Source organism: Squalius cephalus (genome assembly GCF_949319135.1).
Source record: "Squalius cephalus genome assembly, chromosome: 18".
Lineage (NCBI taxonomy): Eukaryota > Metazoa > Chordata > Actinopteri > Cypriniformes > Leuciscidae > Squalius > Squalius cephalus.
In genome coordinates, this window is record NC_137139.1 from 29,215,959 (window position 1) to 29,232,250 (window position 16,292).

Consider the following 16,292-nt stretch of genomic DNA (forward strand, 5'->3'; position numbering starts at 1 on the left):
GATCTATCGATGACGCAATGCTTCTCTCCTGACTGGTGAGGCGCTGTTTCACTATTCACTTTTCAGTGTTTACCGTCAAGCAGTTCACACTGTCGCAAAACCAACCATCAACTCTGAACTCTGCTGAAAAAACGTTTGAAATGAAGAAGGCACAGAACAACAACATCAGCAAACGCGAAATAAAGTTATTAAATACTTCACGGATCGAATCTCAGCTGGCATCTTGATCCAGATGGCAACATTCAACGGAGAAGGTACAAAGCGATATCATTATTATATACAAAACCCAAGAAAAAAAATCTGTTTTAAAACTGATGTGTAAAAAAAAAAAGCCCTGTGCAATACAGGTGAATTACCATCACAAAAATTATACAAATATTAATACTGTTAAATAAATGTATTAAAGAATTAAAGTCCTTAGTTTATAATGAAATAAAATAAAAAATAAACTTAATTTATGATCCATACGTTGTTGAATAAAATTCTTTACAAACAATGAAAGTTGAAGTTAATGAAACTTAACGTTAAGTGATGGTTTTTATATACATTTGATATTATATAATGCTAGCTACTATATATATATATATATATATATATATATGTGTATGTATGTATGTATGTATGTATGTATGTATATGTGTGTGTGTGTGTGTGTGTGTGTGTGTGTGTATATGTATATGTATACAGGGGTTGTTCACCGAAACACCTGGTTTTTGACCACAATAATGTATTGGTATGGTGTATGTATTGGTATTGGTATGGCCTCCTTTTGCAGGCCAATACAGCATCAATTCGTCTTGGGAATGATATTTACAACATAAAGGGATTGTTCACCCAAAAATGAAAATGAATGGTGAATGATTCAGCATTCCCTACTCTCTTAAGCACAGTAGGGAATGCCATGATATTGCAGCCCAAACCATCACTGATGGCTTCACTCTTGGCAGAAACAGTCCGTGTGTTAAGATGTGGGAAACACAGTGGACTCATCAGAACAATACATATTTAACATTGTCCACACCCTAAGATTTGCACTCTGTTGGCAGCATTGAAACTGATATTTGGCACTGGCACGACTCACAAGTGACCAAAGGTTTGAGTTTAGCAGCCTGACCATGAATATTGACTCACTGAAGCTCCTGATGAACAGTTTTGGTGGAAACGGGAGAGTCGAGGTGCGCATTTGATTCTGCAGTGAGTTGGGAAGCTGTGGTTTTATATTTATCGTATACAATCCGGGTTAGTTCCTGGACAGCCCTTTCAGACATCTTCCTCTTGCAACGACACATACTCCTGTTGGATGTGGTTCGTCCGACATTACTCTGGATACCGTGGCTCTCGATACACCACAGAGACTTGCTGTCCTGGTCACAGATGATATGTCTCCTAATATGTTGTGTTGATTGCAATATTTGATGTCCAGCTATGCTTTTGGTCTTCTAATTCAACCTTCACACTCTGCTCTCACTGAGGGAATGTAAAATCAGTGAAGATTGGCCACCAGACCACAGATATATAGGCATAAATCCTCCAACACTATATTGGTCAGTTTCAGTTTTATTGACTGTAAGGTACTACAATGTTTCTCCCCCTTTTATATATTTGATGTTAATTCACAGGAATAAACCACCTATTAGTAGAAGTGAGTCCTGACATCCACATCTGCGGCTTCTGCAAACAGCAGTACAACAACGTTGAGCTCTTTTTTGCACACAAGCAAAGCTGCTGCCAGATCCCCTCGACTCATATATCAGCCCGAAACAGTGGATCAAGTGGTGAGTTTCACCTCCAAGTACCATGTCACTTTAAAGGTCATAAATACTCTGCATATAGTAGACTGCACTGTTTACTATTCATGAAAGCGTTTTTTAGAGTCCTTTCAGACATGTGTACCAAAAGTCAAGAAGACCCTCACCAGAGCCCAGAAAACCCCCTCCAAAAAGCTGAAACCTGCACTAACTCAAAAAAGACACATATGCACATTCTCAGGTAAGTGTCAGCAACAACATTGCATTTCTTATTTTAAAGAGGACCTATTATGCTTTTTTACTTGTTCAACTTTCTTTAGTGTGTAATGTTGCTATTTGAGCATGAAAAAGGTCTGCAAAGTTGCACAAAGTCACTCCAAAGGTAGTCATTCTCTATATCAGTAACTGTTTCTGAACTCCCGGAAACGCCTTGAGAGTCTTGAGGACTTTCCGGGAACGAACACGTCAAAATATTCCTCATTTAAATGATTCCCGCCCCAAGCCATACGCAAAATAAAGGGGCGGGGCCTGGTTGAGTTAGTTAGTAGTGTGTTGAAACCAAGCGTGCTGCACAAGTGCTGAAAAGTGAAGCCAAAGCGTGATCGCCCCCCGGTGGCTGGTCCCAGTATAGGTCATAAACCCCGCCTCCCCATGAAGCCTAATGGACACGATGAAAACTAAACAATCAAATTACACTTCAAATAAAACAATTTCAAAGATGTTTTCTGTCATTTTAGGTAATTTTTATCACGCTGATTTAAGTTTAAGTGTCCGGTTTTGGGAATGCGAAAAACGTGAATGTGACGTCATGATTGACAGCTGTGATTGACAGCTTCTCTAAACGAAGTAGTCACCAAGGCACCAACTGACTTTTTGGGGGATTTTCGGGAGGAGCTTCAACTTTAATTTCTACATGTCCATAACTGTTTATTTCACACAGTAAACTTTGTAGTAACCGTTTCTGCAGGAGTGAGGGCGGGACCTTGATATCCCGCCTTTACTTCCCGCTCACTACTGCGCAGACTCAGGTCCCGCGTTCACTACTGCGCAGGCTCGGGTCCCGCGTTCACTACTGCGCAGGCTCGGGTCCCGCGTTCACTAATGCGCAGGCTCGGGTCCCGCGTTCACTACTGCGCAGACTCGGGTCCCGCGTTCACTACTGCGCAGGCTCGGGTCCCGCTTTCACTACTGCGCAGGCTCGGGTCCCGCGTTCACTACTGCGCAGGCTCGGGTCCCGCGTTCACTACTGCGCAGGCTCGGGTCCCGCTTTCACTACTGCGCAGGCTCGGGTCCCGCGTTCACTACTGCGCAGACTCGGGTCCCGCGTACACTACTGCGCAGACTCGGGTCCCGCGTTCACTACTGCGCAGGCTCGGGTCCCGCGTTCACTACTGCGCAGACTCAGGTCCCGCGTTCACTACTGCGCAGGCTCGGGTCCCGCGTTCACTACTGCGCAGGCTCGGGTCCCGCGTTCACTACTGCGCAGACTCAGGTCCCGCGTTCACTAATGCGCAGGCTCGGGTCCCGCGTTCACTACTGCGCAGACTCGGGTCCCGCGTTCACTACTGCGCAGGCTCGGGTCCCGCTTTCACTACTGCGCAGGCTCGGGTCCCGCGTTCACTACTGCGCAGGCTCGGGTCCCGCGTTCACTACTGCGCAGACTCGGGTCCCGCTTTCACTACTGCGCAGGCTCGGGTCCCGCTTTCACTACTGCGCAGACTCGGGTCCCGCGTTCACTACTGCGCAGGCTCGGGTCCCGCGTTCACTACTGCGCAGGCTCGGGTCCCGCTTTCACTACTGCGCAGGCTCGGGTCCCGCGTTCACTACTGCGCAGACTCGGGTCCCGCGTTCACTAATGCGCAGGCTCGGGTCCCGCGTTCACTACTGCGCAGACTCAGGTCCCGCGTTCACTAATGCGCAGGCTCGGGTCCCGCGTTCACTACTGCGCAGGCTCGGGTCCCGCGTACACTACTGCGCAGGCTCGGGTCCCGCGTTCACTAATGCGCAGGCTCGGGTCCCGCGTTCACTACTGCGCAGGCTCGGGTCCCGCGTACACTACTGCGCAGGCTCGGGTCCCGCGTACACTACTGCGCAGGCTCGGGTCCCGCGTTCACTACTGCGCAGGCTCGGGTCCCGCGTTCACTACTGCGCAGGCTCGGGTCCCGCGTTCACTACTGCGCAGGCTCGGGTCCCGCGTTCACTACTGCGCAGACTCGGGTCCCGCGTTCACTACTGCGCAGACTCGGGTCCCGCGTTCACTACTGCGCAGACTCGGGTCCCGCGTTCACTACTGCGCAGACTCGGGTCCCGCGTTCACTACTGCGCAGGCTCGGGTCCCGCGTACACTACTGCGCAGTCTCAGGTCCCGCTTTCACTACTGCGCAGGCTCGGGTCCCGCGTTCACTACTGCGCAGGCTCGGGTCCCGCGTTCACTACTGCGCAGGCTCGGGTCCCGCGTTCACTACTGCGCAGACTCGGGTCCCGCGTTCACTACTGCGCAGACTCGGGTCCCGCGTTCACTACTGCGCAGACTCGGGTCCCGCGTTCACTACTGCGCAGACTCGGGTCCCGCGTACACTACTGCGCAGACTCGGGTCCCGCTTTCACTACTGCGCAGACTCGGGTCCCGCGTTCACTACTGCGCAGACTCGGGTCCCGCGTTCACTACTGCGCAGACTCGGGTCCCGCGTTCACTACTGCGCAGACTCGGGTCCCGCGTTCACTACTGCGCAGACTCGGGTCCCGCGTACACTACTGCGCAGACTCGGGTCCCGCGTTCACTACTGCGCAGACTCGGGTCCCGCGTTCACTACTGCGCAGACTCGGGTCCCGCGTACACTACTGCGCAGACTCGGGTCCCGCTTTCACTACTGCGCAGACTCGGGTCCCGCGTTCACTACTGCGCAGACTCGGGTCCCGCGTTCACTACTGCGCAGACTCGGGTCCCGCGTTCACTACTGCGCAGACTCAGGTCCCGCTTTCACTACTGCGCAGGCTCGGGTCCCGCGTTCACTACTGCGCAGGCTCGGGTCCCGCGTTCACTACTGCGCAGGCTCGGGTCCCGCGTTCACTACTGCGCAGACTCGGGTCCCGCGTTCACTACTGCGCAGACTCGGGTCCCGCGTTCACTACTGCGCAGACTCGGGTCCCAAATCTGTGCAAGATGTCAGTGCCATATTAGGACTTTGGCGGCTTCACTTTTCACCAATGGAAGAGAATGAAGGGGCGTCGTTCCTCTTTTTTTTTACAGTCTATGGTTGAAACTCATGGTTATTGTAAGGGGCTTGACATTTCCCAAACACGCTCAAAGCGGTTGCCCAATCATAACACTGATCCAGCCGACCAATCACAGCACACAGCGCTTTTCAGAAGGAGGGGCTTCATAGAGACAGGAAGTAAACTGAGCGTTACTGACAGACTGGGAAGAAAAAATATGTAAAATATGGTGCTTCAACAATGTCAAATATGTAAAAAATAAAATAAAATTTTGAATATTTAAGCATGAAAAGCAATTCTAGTAGACACCAAAAACAAAATCAAGACTTTGTAAAAGGGCATAGTCAAGTCACCTTTATTTATATAGTACTTTATACAGATTGTTTCAAAGCATAGCATAAAGCAAATGAGACAATGATGCAAATAGATTTCATTTTGGCTGTACAGCAGCTCTAAATGAAAACAGTGTCATTGTTCCGCTAAAGTCAGTTCAGTGTTGATTCAATTTCGTTGTAAAGATCATCAATTATTAAATGAGTTAATTTCAACTAAAGCAGTTCTGCAGAAAACAGTGATGTCATCGATCAGCGCAGTTCAGTTCTCATCAGTTCTCAGTGCAGTCAAATCAATAATATTGTTGAATATTAAAAGTCCCCAACTAAGCAAGCCAGAGGCGACAGTGGGAATGAACCCAAACTCCATCAGTGACAGAATGGAGGAAAAACCTTTGGAGAAACCAGGCTCAGTCAGGGGGGCAGTTCTCCTCTGGCCAACGAACGAACATGGTGCGATTATGATTCAGAAGTCACAATTACCGAGATTGTGGATCAGTAGCATTCAAATATTCATCTGGTTTCTTTTGCTTGAAGATCGGACTCCTCATGCCAGTATGCAGCTGAAGCTGGTCATAGGTCTGTGCGGAGGACTTGTTTGGTTCTTGTGGTCTTTGCTGAGGTTCTGTGCCGATGGCTGTCGTGTCGACGAGGTCTTCACAGGGGATTGTCTAGTAGACATGGTCTCTTCTGACATTCAGGGATGCGTTGTGATCGTGTCTAGACACAGGTCCTCCATCTGATCTGGATACGGACCGGATACGGCTGACTACGGTAACCTCGGGATAAACAGAGAGACTTGTATTAGCATAGATGCCATCCTTCTTATGATGTAACGAGTACATTGGGTGTTATTGGAAGTCCTCCTGGTTGGCCTAGTTTATGCAGCATAACAATCTAATGGATGTGAATTATAGAAATGTGATAATTTGTTATGTGTAAGCCAGGTTAAAGGGCTAGTTCACTTTGAAATAAAATGTTGGTATGTTTTAGCTTACCTCAAGGGCATCCAAGATGTAGGTGTCTTTTTTTCCGCAGTAGTTTCAATTTTGATATTTTTAGGTCAAACCGTTCTTGTCTGTCAGTCAGATAATGCAGGTCTGTGGTCACTTGCACATAGTCCAAATTAAAACAATTCCCCATCGTCCAAATTAAACAATTCCCCATCGTAAGTACACATTGATGGCCTAAGACACGAAACGAGCGGTTTGTGTGAGAAAACGAACAGTATTTATATCGTTTTTACCTTTTGTACACAACCACGTCCAAGTGATCTGAGGGCGCGGGCGCTTCCTATTGTGTGACGTGTGCGCAGACTGGTGCATAGATATGTACACTAGATGCCGCCTTGGCTACGGCAGTTCATTGGAACGAGGCGACATCTAGTGTATATATCTATGCACCAGTCTGCGCACACGTCACACAATAGGAAGCGCCCGCGCCTTCAGATCACTTGGACGTGGCTGTGTACAAAAGGTAAAAACGATATAAATACTGTTAATTTTCTCACACAAACCGCTCGTTTCGTGTCTAAGGCCATCAATGTGTATTTACGATGGGGAATTGTTTAATTTGGACGATGGGGAATTGTTTTAATTTGGACTCTGTGCATGCTCTTTGAGACAGTGACCATAGACCTGCATTATATGACTGACAGACAAGAACGGTTTGACCTAAAAATATCAAAATTGAAACTACTGCGGAAAAAAAGACACCTACATCTTGGATGCCCTTGAGATAAGCTAAAACATACTAAAATTTTATTTCAAAGTGAACTATCCCTTTAAAGAGTGTTTTCAGTCTAGATTTAAACTGAAGGAGTGTGACTGCTTCCCGAACAAGGTTAAGAGTTTAGGTGCTGCTAAATAGGAGAAGGATCTGCCGCCTGCAGTTGATTTTGATATTCTAGGTATTATCACCTGGCTAGAATTTTGAGATCGCAATAGACATGAAAGACTATAATGCGTTAAGAGCTCGCTCAAGTACTGAGGCGCTAAACGATGATGTTTAATGATGCAGTGTTGACAGAACCGAGCTAGGAACCCTTTAAGGTATTAAAAATCTGTGCTATATGGAGCTTAAAATATGTTTTATTTCATTTTGTGCCCTTAGGTTGTACATTCAAAACTCAGTACGGCCAAAAAGACATGGAGAGACATATGTTAACACATACTGGTAAGTAATTTCCATTCTGTGTGTTCTTCTTACACTTATCTGACATTATCAAAATGAAGCCAGATGAACATTAAAGTGCTGAGATCTGTCTCGTTTCTACAGGCGAGAGGCCTTTCGAGTGTGAACTGTGTCATAAGCGTTTCAGTCGTCGCGATAAGCTGAATCTCCACAGCCGTTTGCACACGGGAGAGAAACCACACAAGTGTAAGCACTGTCCGTACGCGGCGGCCGACAGCAGTAGCCTGAAGAAGCATCTGCGGATCCACTACGACGAGAGACCCTTTAAGTGTCAGATATGCCCCTACGCCAGTCGCAACTCCAGCCAGCTGACCGTTCACCTCCGATCTCACACAGGTGAGGACAGCAGGGGATTATGCCAGTTACACTCAGGTTTGGGGTTAGTAAGATGTTTATTTCTTTTTAAAGAAATTGACACTTTTATTAAGCAAGGATGCATTCAATTGATCATAAGAGAAACATTTACAATGTTAATAAAAGATTACTATTTCAAATAAATGCTGTTCTTGTGAACTTTTCACAAAAATATGAAGCCGCAAAACTGTTTTCAACATTGATAAAAATCGGAAATGTTTGTTGAGCTGCAAATCTGCATATTAGAATGATTTTTAAAGGATCATGTGACGCTGAAGACTGTAATGATGCTGAAAATTCAGCTTTTCCATCACATGAATAAATTACGTTTTATTAAAATGCAAAAGTTATAATAAAATGTTTTAAGTTGTAATAACTTGCAGTATTACAGTTTTTATTGTATTTTCATCAAATAAAAATAAAAACAGCCTTGATGAGAATTGAGAGGAATCAAGCCTTTTACGGTTGAGTGTAAATATAATGCATTATATACAGTGTGTGTGTGTTATAAAAAAAAAAAAAAACAAGATCAACTAAAATCTTTAAAAGGACCTCAAAAATCAAGTGTTTTTCTAGTTTTTTTTTTTTTTTTTTTTTTGCTGCCACACAGACCATTTCCAGGAACTACTGATATTTGAGAATTTACACTTGCATGTGAAACTTGCTAGAAGATTAATGAGATAAAACTGTTTTCCTGTTTCTTGTTTGAGAACACACACAATCAATTATATAATTTTATATAGTTACATCATTAGGTTTTCCAAAATAATTTTATAAAATGACAAAAGAGCATCGTTTTTTTAAACAGCCTTGTACATTACAAAAATTACACTTTTGATTTTGCTTGATTAGTATGTTGGTAACAAAAGGGGCTTTCGCACCGGAGGAAACTTTTCATAGTTCCTAGAACCAATGGTGGGAGATCCCACTTTTTGGCGTGTTCCCACCTCAGGAACTGGGAACGATTTTAGTTCTAGGAACACCTTTTGGGGGAACTAAATCACCTCCTACTTCAGAGTAGAGTCTAACCCTGCACAATAGAGTAGTGCAGGTATGACGTCACTTTGTAGGCCGGCAGCATCACACTGGTTCCCTCGACAAAAACCCAATAGGATTTTTCCATAGGCTTTTGGATTATCGTTAAAAACAAGCTCTGTGATCAACAAAAGTTTATGATACTTGCACGTTTTGTTCATCAAGATCATTTTCACAGATGAACACAACTTTCATGAATATTGAAGCCTAAATGCAGTCGCCAGAAGTAAAAAGCTAAATTTTCAACTCTTTCAGTTTTTATCTTAAAACATTTTCCCAGAACGTTTGAGTTAGTATGAATAGTTGAATAGTTTGTAAGACCACAATTATAAACACAATGAGGCTTTTTTTTTTTTTTAATCTGTGAACAGAGTTTATAGCCTGTATATTTACTTCACTAACTAACTCTACGAACATGGGAAACAGTGATAGATGGACCTCGCAACCTTTACGCTAAGGAGAAAATCCAATGCAACTTTGAGGGGACCAAGCGAAACATGATTATGTATTTCTGCTCAGCTAGCAACACTGGACATCCACCACACGGCAAACGCTAATGCCTTCTCATATACTGTCTACTTTCTTTGAATAACAGTTCTATGTAATGACGTATTAGACAGGACTGTTAAACAGATTGTAAACTAAAGACAGATAATGGAAGCGCTGTGTGCTCAGGCTCTAGCGTTCTCCGCTAGACTTCCGGTTCATTAGCCGCTATAGGGAAATAACGAGAAGAATAACAAACTGCAGTAAATGATAAAAGTGTTTGTGCTACAAATCAGCATGTTTATAATTAAGCCACTACATTAAAATAATAGGGTAAGAAATACCAGTTGCAATATCAAGCAGCATAACAAGCTTTTTTGTACAGCTAAAATAACTGGAAGCGGATGACACCGGAAGCCAGACACAATAAATTTACAAATGGCCACGCACACTTTTACGTGAAAAATAAGCTGCGAATGCAACCAGGAAAACGGCCCTAGGCGAAAATTTAGTTCTTGGAGAACCACCCTGGTGGCTAGTTCCTATAACTACCCGGTGCGAATGCCCCTAAATAGTATTCCTTTTTTGTGAATTATCAGAACCGGTTGTAAAAATTGTTATTTGTGTTCAGTTCACATGTCTGGATGCTTCCTCCTCAGGTGACGCCCCATTCCAGTGCAACCAGTGCGACGCCAAATTCAAGATCAACTCCGACCTGAAGCGCCACAGCCGGGTTCACTCCGGCGAGAAGCCTTACAAGTGTGATCTCTGTGAGTATCGCTGTGCCATGAAGGCCAATTTAAAATCGCATGTACAGCTGAAGCACAGCGCCTCCGACTCCTTCCGCTGCTCAAAGTGCGACTTCCAGTGCTCCACCAAAGCCATCCTGCGACACCATTCCCGCCAGCACCAGCCGGCCCAGCCTTTGCAATGCAGCGAGTGCAGTTACTCGTGCTCCAGCAAGGGGGCGCTCAAGATCCACGAGCGCGTGCACTCGGACGAACGGCCCTTTAAATGCGAGCACTGTTCATTTGCTAGTAAGCAGCGAAGTAATTTGTTAATTCACAGGAGGAAGTGTCATGCGGATAAACCGGACAGGCAGGGTAAGGGCGGGACGGGGGAGGAGCCTCCCAAACCTCTTAGCTCACGCTACCGGGCGAGACTGGAGGCAACGCGGGCGTTTCGTTGCGACTTGTGCGAGGCGTCGTTCGTCAGGGAGGATTCTCTTCGCAGCCACAAGAGGCAGCATAACAGTAACGCACAACAACAAAGTCATAATCTAGAATCACAAACTGTTACCAAACAACCCGTAGAAAACGCAGGATTTGCCCCTATTGCAACCGATTCGCCGTCTTCCTACAGCACAACGCATCTTAAGATCATTGTGGCACCCTCTTTAGGACCGGAGGCTACTTTTGTTCAAGCTTCCGCTGCAAAGGCGGGAGCAGTTTTGCTCGGTCCGGATGATCACGACGTGCTTTTGAACCCTGTAATACAGCACGTCAACATGTTAGCACCAGAAGGCGGACTCGGGCACCAGACGGTTTTACTCACTCAAATCAGTCCCGGTGAAACCGCCCCTCAGACTAGCACTCAAAACTTCATCGCCTCCTGTTCTGCATCAGCTTCCGATGGCACACACACCTTCATCACGTCCTGCTCTGACCTGGAAAGCCTCCACAAGCTCATCCAGGAGGGCGGGACTGAGGTTACGGTGGTAACGGAGGCCAATCCGTCGATCGCCGCCACAAAGGAACCACTGAACATTGACGGTGCCTCTTCTCAGGACATGTCCAAGCACTCAGAGGACGCTATGCCTGAAGACAGTTTAGACATTGGTCCACCGGGGACCATTCTTGTTCATAGTCTCCCTCTGTCGATTTCAACACAAGACCAGCAGGCTATTAAGTACTCTCTGTCTCCCCACCATATATTTTCAGACTCCAACACAGTGGACATCAGTGATTCGTAGTTATGCAAATCATGAGATGTCACTGTGATATCCTAATATTTTTTTTGGTTAATTTTCCTGTTTCTTTATCCAACTAATGCTTCATTCACATTGTGTTGGAATTCCTGTAATTATGAGATGGCAACTTGGACGTTCGGCTCTGAGGTGTTCATGGAAATGAATCAATGTGCAAGTTTGTTGGTAATGACACCAAAATACTTCATCACTACTTTCTTTAATTCACATTGAAATACAAAGAAAGCATAGCCACTGCCATTTTGGTGGAAATCAGAGCTTTCATAAAATTAACGGTTTAACTTCTAATTATGAGTTTGACAAAGACGTGAATTGATCTTACAAGTTGAAAATGTGTTATTATGGAGATTCTGGATAATTCTGGCATGATGTAACATATAGAGGTTGCCATGATGGATCAGGGTGTCATATTTTCATTTTCAAGTAATGCATCAAATCAAATGTGAACAAATCTCTTCTACAGTAGGTTAATAAACAATCTTCTTTTTCAGTTTTTTGACTTGCTTTTACCTTTTAAGTTGTGTTTTTGTGTGTTTCCTGTTTCTCAGGTGGTTAGTGTTAAACACTGCTCTGGTAACCAAAAAGTAACCCTTCAAGAAACAAGTCATTCAAAAGTTTGGAGTCAGTAAGATTTAAAAAAAGAAAAAAGAAAAAAAAGATTTTTATTCAACAAGGATGCATTAAATTGATCAAAGGTGAAAGTAAATACATTTATAATGTTACAAGAGATTTATATGTCAAATACAAGCTATTCTTTTGAACCTTCTATTCATGAAAGAACCCTGACTTTACTTTTTTATCATGGTATCCACAAAAATATGAAGCAGCACAACTGTTTCAACATTGATGATAATGTTTTTTGATCATCAAATCAGCATTTTAGAATGATTTCTGAAGGATCATGTGACACTGAAGACTGAAAATACACAGGAATTGCAAATAATTACAGTATTGGTGAGCACAAGAGACTTCTTTCCAAAACATTTTTAAAATCCATTTGACACCAAACTTTTGAATGTTAGCTACACAAGCTTGACCGGCTTGCTTGTGCCCTGAAATAAGTTGTAAGTTGCCTTTATATAAAATTTTGTTAAATAACTAGGCTACTTATTTTTCATTTGCAAACATTAGATAATGCATTATCTAACATGAACTATGAGCAATATTTTTTTAAAGCATTTGTTAATGTTGGTGAATAAAAATACAATTCATTGTTCACATTAGTTTCAGTGCATTAATATTAATAGGCTACTCAACTTTTGAGTTGACTTAAGATTAATGTTATTATTATAATAATAGAATGTAGTTCATGTTAACTAATGTAGTTAACAACATATGAAACCTTCTTATAAAGTGTTGCCTAGTTTTCAAATAGCGTGCATCTAATATCTATAGGGATTTTTGTCACACACAAAAAAATCCCTTCATGTGTTGTATTCTTGTTATGACTAACTATTTCATTCTAGTCAAAGCCAGTGTACTAAGCGGTGGCGTTGTGCTGGTTTATTCCCATTTGGTAAAGGAACAAGCTGAATTTCACAATGGGAATAGAAGAATACAGTTTAGCTAGTACATTGGTTGGACAAGTTTCAAATGTTTTAACAAGCAACACCTTTCTTGCCTGTAGATGTCAGTGCAATCTTCAAAATGCTGTAAAGCCAGAGATCTCGGTAAGGTAAGGCATCGCATCAGTCATCTCTTATCTCATGTTTTCAGTGTAATTTAGGAAATAAAAGTGCACCATGCAGATATTACACTCGTATGATCTTTGATTTCGCGCCAGTAGCTGATATCCACCTTGTAGCAGTTAACCAATGCCTACACGCATGCGAACTATCGCGTTTCCTGCAGTGACAGTTGCGAGATAAGATCTTTCAGGCAGTTGTAGAGATGCAGATGGAGACGTATGAAATATGAGTGCTGCATTTTGCCTGTGCGTGCTTATGTCTGACCACCAGTCTCATATCAGGCCATTTCCCCCGCCACAAACTCACGCTCAGCTAATCCAACCAGATAAAGCCTGTGACCTCTTCCTCTCAGTGGATGGGTGAGCTGGAGAGCACCTGTTTGCACCGGTTTTCAACCAACAACAATCACATTTCATATTTTACTTATGGCTAATATCCTCTTGGTTGCTAGCTATACCAGAACTGCTTGAATGTATCAGGGAAAAATGCTTTTTAGTCGTGGAAGCCATTTTCAGCGCTGGTTGTGCGTCGGTAGATTCAGTTCTTAGAAATTATTATTATTTTTTATTCTTATTTTAGTTATTGACTGTATAATTGTACAGTGTTTTCTTGACAATGAAAGTCACCACACTTAAATCCACTAGCTCTGTATAATTGTACAGTGTTTTCTTGACAATGAAAGTCACCACACTTACTGTAAATCCACTAGCTCTGCTTGGATTCACGTTTGCAGTTAAAGGGATAGTTCACCCAAAAATTATTTCATTAATTATTCACCCTCATTGTTCTAAACCCGTAAGACTTTCGTTCATCTTCCGAACACAAATGAAGATCTTTTTGATGAAACCTGAGAGCTTTCTGTCCCTCCATTGTCAGCTATGCTACTATCACTTTGACACTTCAAAAAGTTCATCAAAGTGGTAGTTGCGTAGCTGTCAACGGAGGGACAGAAAGCTCTCAGATTTCATCAAAAAGATCTTCATTTGTGTTCGGAAGATGAACAAGTCTTAGGAACAACATGAGGGTGAGTAAATGATGACAGAATTTTCATATTTGGGTGAACTATCCCTTTAACTTTATAATCATCAGTGATTTCATAACAGCAAGATTGCATCACTTGTAATAAATTCCAGCAGTCTTTGACGAGTGTTGATAGGCTAAATGTTTGATTTTTCATCATTACATTTTGTTAAATAATGAATATTAACTGAATGTGTACTTTTTTTGCTGTTAATAAGTATAACTTTATAATTGTTCAGTGATTTCATCAGAGTTATCTGGATTGGTTATTTGCCAGTATGTGATCTCTGGCACAATAATTGAGTCTCTTAAAAGAGAGACTCTCTTTGATTCTCTTTCTGACCTGATGGTCACTTTCCTCATGTTTCTAAAAGCATGAGCTCTCCACTGGACAGAAGTCAATATTTGGCGACCTCACTGTCACTGTCCCCCTCTGCATTCTTCAGACAGCCGTGTGTTTGCATGGAAGTGAAGGCTACATCTGAGTGGGAGTCTCACAGGGACAAGAGCACATTGATTTTTCCGTCAGTGCTAATAGATTTAGCAGCTCAGTACTGACCGCGCTCTCTCTTGTTCTCCTCTGAAGAAAACACTCTGTGACTTTGTATGAATGATGTTCAAACAGAAGAAAAGCCAAACGCTGTCAGACGTGCCATGTTTTGATTATCCACCGTTCCATGAAGCTGTGCTGTGAGCAGATATCTGGAAAAATCTCTGTGTCTGAGGCCTTACAGTCATTGTCTTGTTATGTTTCTAGTTTCCTTGGCCTGTGTCTGAAATCGCCCCATATCCTCATTCACTGACCCCTACATTAGTCCACTAATATAGTTCACTTGAGGGAGTGAATGAGAACGAGTGAGTGAATTCAGACACTGGGTGCGCCGCTTTTGCGTAGTTTGTTCTTGCTGTTTAATAATCATTTGAAACTTAGCAAACTAGCTCCAGTAGAAATGAAAAGATTTATATTAAACTCTGGTATGGAAACTAGCTTGTATAAACCTCAATTAAACAATTTAATAATCAATTAAAAAAGGATTTTATACCTGTATGGTTGTAGCCACATTGATCCAGCGGTTTGGAAAATGGATGGATGGATGATTCAGCTGCGGGCGCCATCTTCTGGTCAGACGTGGGAATTCATTCAGCGCGGCACCCTCACAGTGCATTATGGGTATTCTCTAGCCATTGAGCGTAGCGTACATCAGTTGTACACTCCTTATTGCTGTCCATTGTGGGATTTAATAAAAGCACTTGATAATGTCCACTGTGATTTCGGACACAAATGGCTTTCCCCTCAAATAGTGCCATATTTAAGGGTATAGGGGGGCGATATCGGACACAGCCCTTGTTACTGTGTTGCCTGTGTAGTTGTCATCGTTTCTGATTAGTTCACACCTGTTCCCTGTTCCGTTGATTATCATTCCTTGTGTATTTAAGTCATCAGTTCTTTGCTAGTTTTAACGTTATCTTACTTCTGTTGTGTGCGTTTATCTCTTGGTGTTCGTTAAATTCTCTATATTCATTCATTCTGCATCACACTTCATCGTCTTTGGATCATAGCACTCAGCTCACCTGTGACAGATCTTTGCTGTGGTGGATTATGTGCTTCACTAACACTGTTTTATTTAGGAATATAACATTATGAATTCAACATGCAATCAAAACTGACCCTTTTGACTTTCTTAAAGGCCCACTGAAGTGCCTTGAATCACACAGCATTATTCAATGTATTGACGAAATTTCCACTGAAACAGGAAGACAGGGTGGAACATATTGAACAGCTCTTCCATTTTATTAAATCGCCAATAGCGTTTAGTTTATAGCGTTTTAGTTTTAAAATATAGCATTCTGTGTGGAATTCAAATGGGTCCGATATGTTTTGTGATCCGCTCTGTGCTGTCATGTCTCTGGACCGGAGCAGACTGTGCGCCCGCTGCGGTTCACGTGACGCTAACGTAGGGGGCGGAGCTTCAGATTCTAGAGAGCATTTGATTGGACAGGAAATCTGATGAGATGCATGGTGATGTCATCAAAATCACTGATCCATATTGGCGTAAGTGAGAGACCCGTTTTGAATGCTTATATCTTCTAAATGTGAATTTTGTCATTGTTTTGGAGCACATAGATAACAGTAATGCTAACATATTCATACTAAAAGCCCCCAAACATTTTTTGATTTTATGGGGACTTTAATGTATGATCCTAGTCTTATCGGACACAATTAATTAGTGCA

The 16,292-nt window shown here is 43.2% G+C and overlaps 1 protein-coding gene across 2 annotated transcripts; it reads left to right on the plus strand.

Annotated features, from left to right (window-relative positions):
* Positions 1-86: 86 nt before the first annotated feature.
* On the plus strand, positions 87-11,979 carry zfp64 (zinc finger protein 64 homolog (mouse)). Of its 2 annotated transcripts, XM_079850440.1 has the most exons (6): positions 87-254; positions 1,620-1,775; positions 1,873-1,989; positions 7,409-7,471; positions 7,574-7,825; positions 10,024-11,979. In XM_079850440.1, the coding sequence occupies exons 1-6, from the start codon at positions 233-235 to the stop codon at positions 11,334-11,336; spliced, it is 1,923 nt and encodes a 640-aa protein (XP_079706566.1). In that variant the 5' UTR covers positions 87-232; the 3' UTR covers positions 11,337-11,979. The 2 variants fall into 2 exon arrangements, with proteins under 2 accessions (XP_079706566.1, XP_079706567.1); XM_079850441.1 differs by lacking the exons at positions 87-254; positions 1,620-1,775; positions 1,873-1,989 and adding an exon at positions 5,396-6,070.
* Positions 11,980-16,292: the final 4,313 nt, after the last annotated feature.

Excerpts from the sequence above, each read along its gene's own strand:
- zfp64 (XM_079850440.1), top strand. The coding sequence starts at position 233 with ATGGCAACATTCAACGGAGAAG. Across the intron at positions 1,990-7,408 it reads ACACATATGCACATTCTCAG|GTTGTACATTCAAAACTCAG; the intron begins GTAAGTGTCAGC and ends TTGTGCCCTTAG. Across the intron at positions 7,472-7,573 it reads ACATATGTTAACACATACTG|GCGAGAGGCCTTTCGAGTGT; the intron begins GTAAGTAATTTC and ends TCGTTTCTACAG.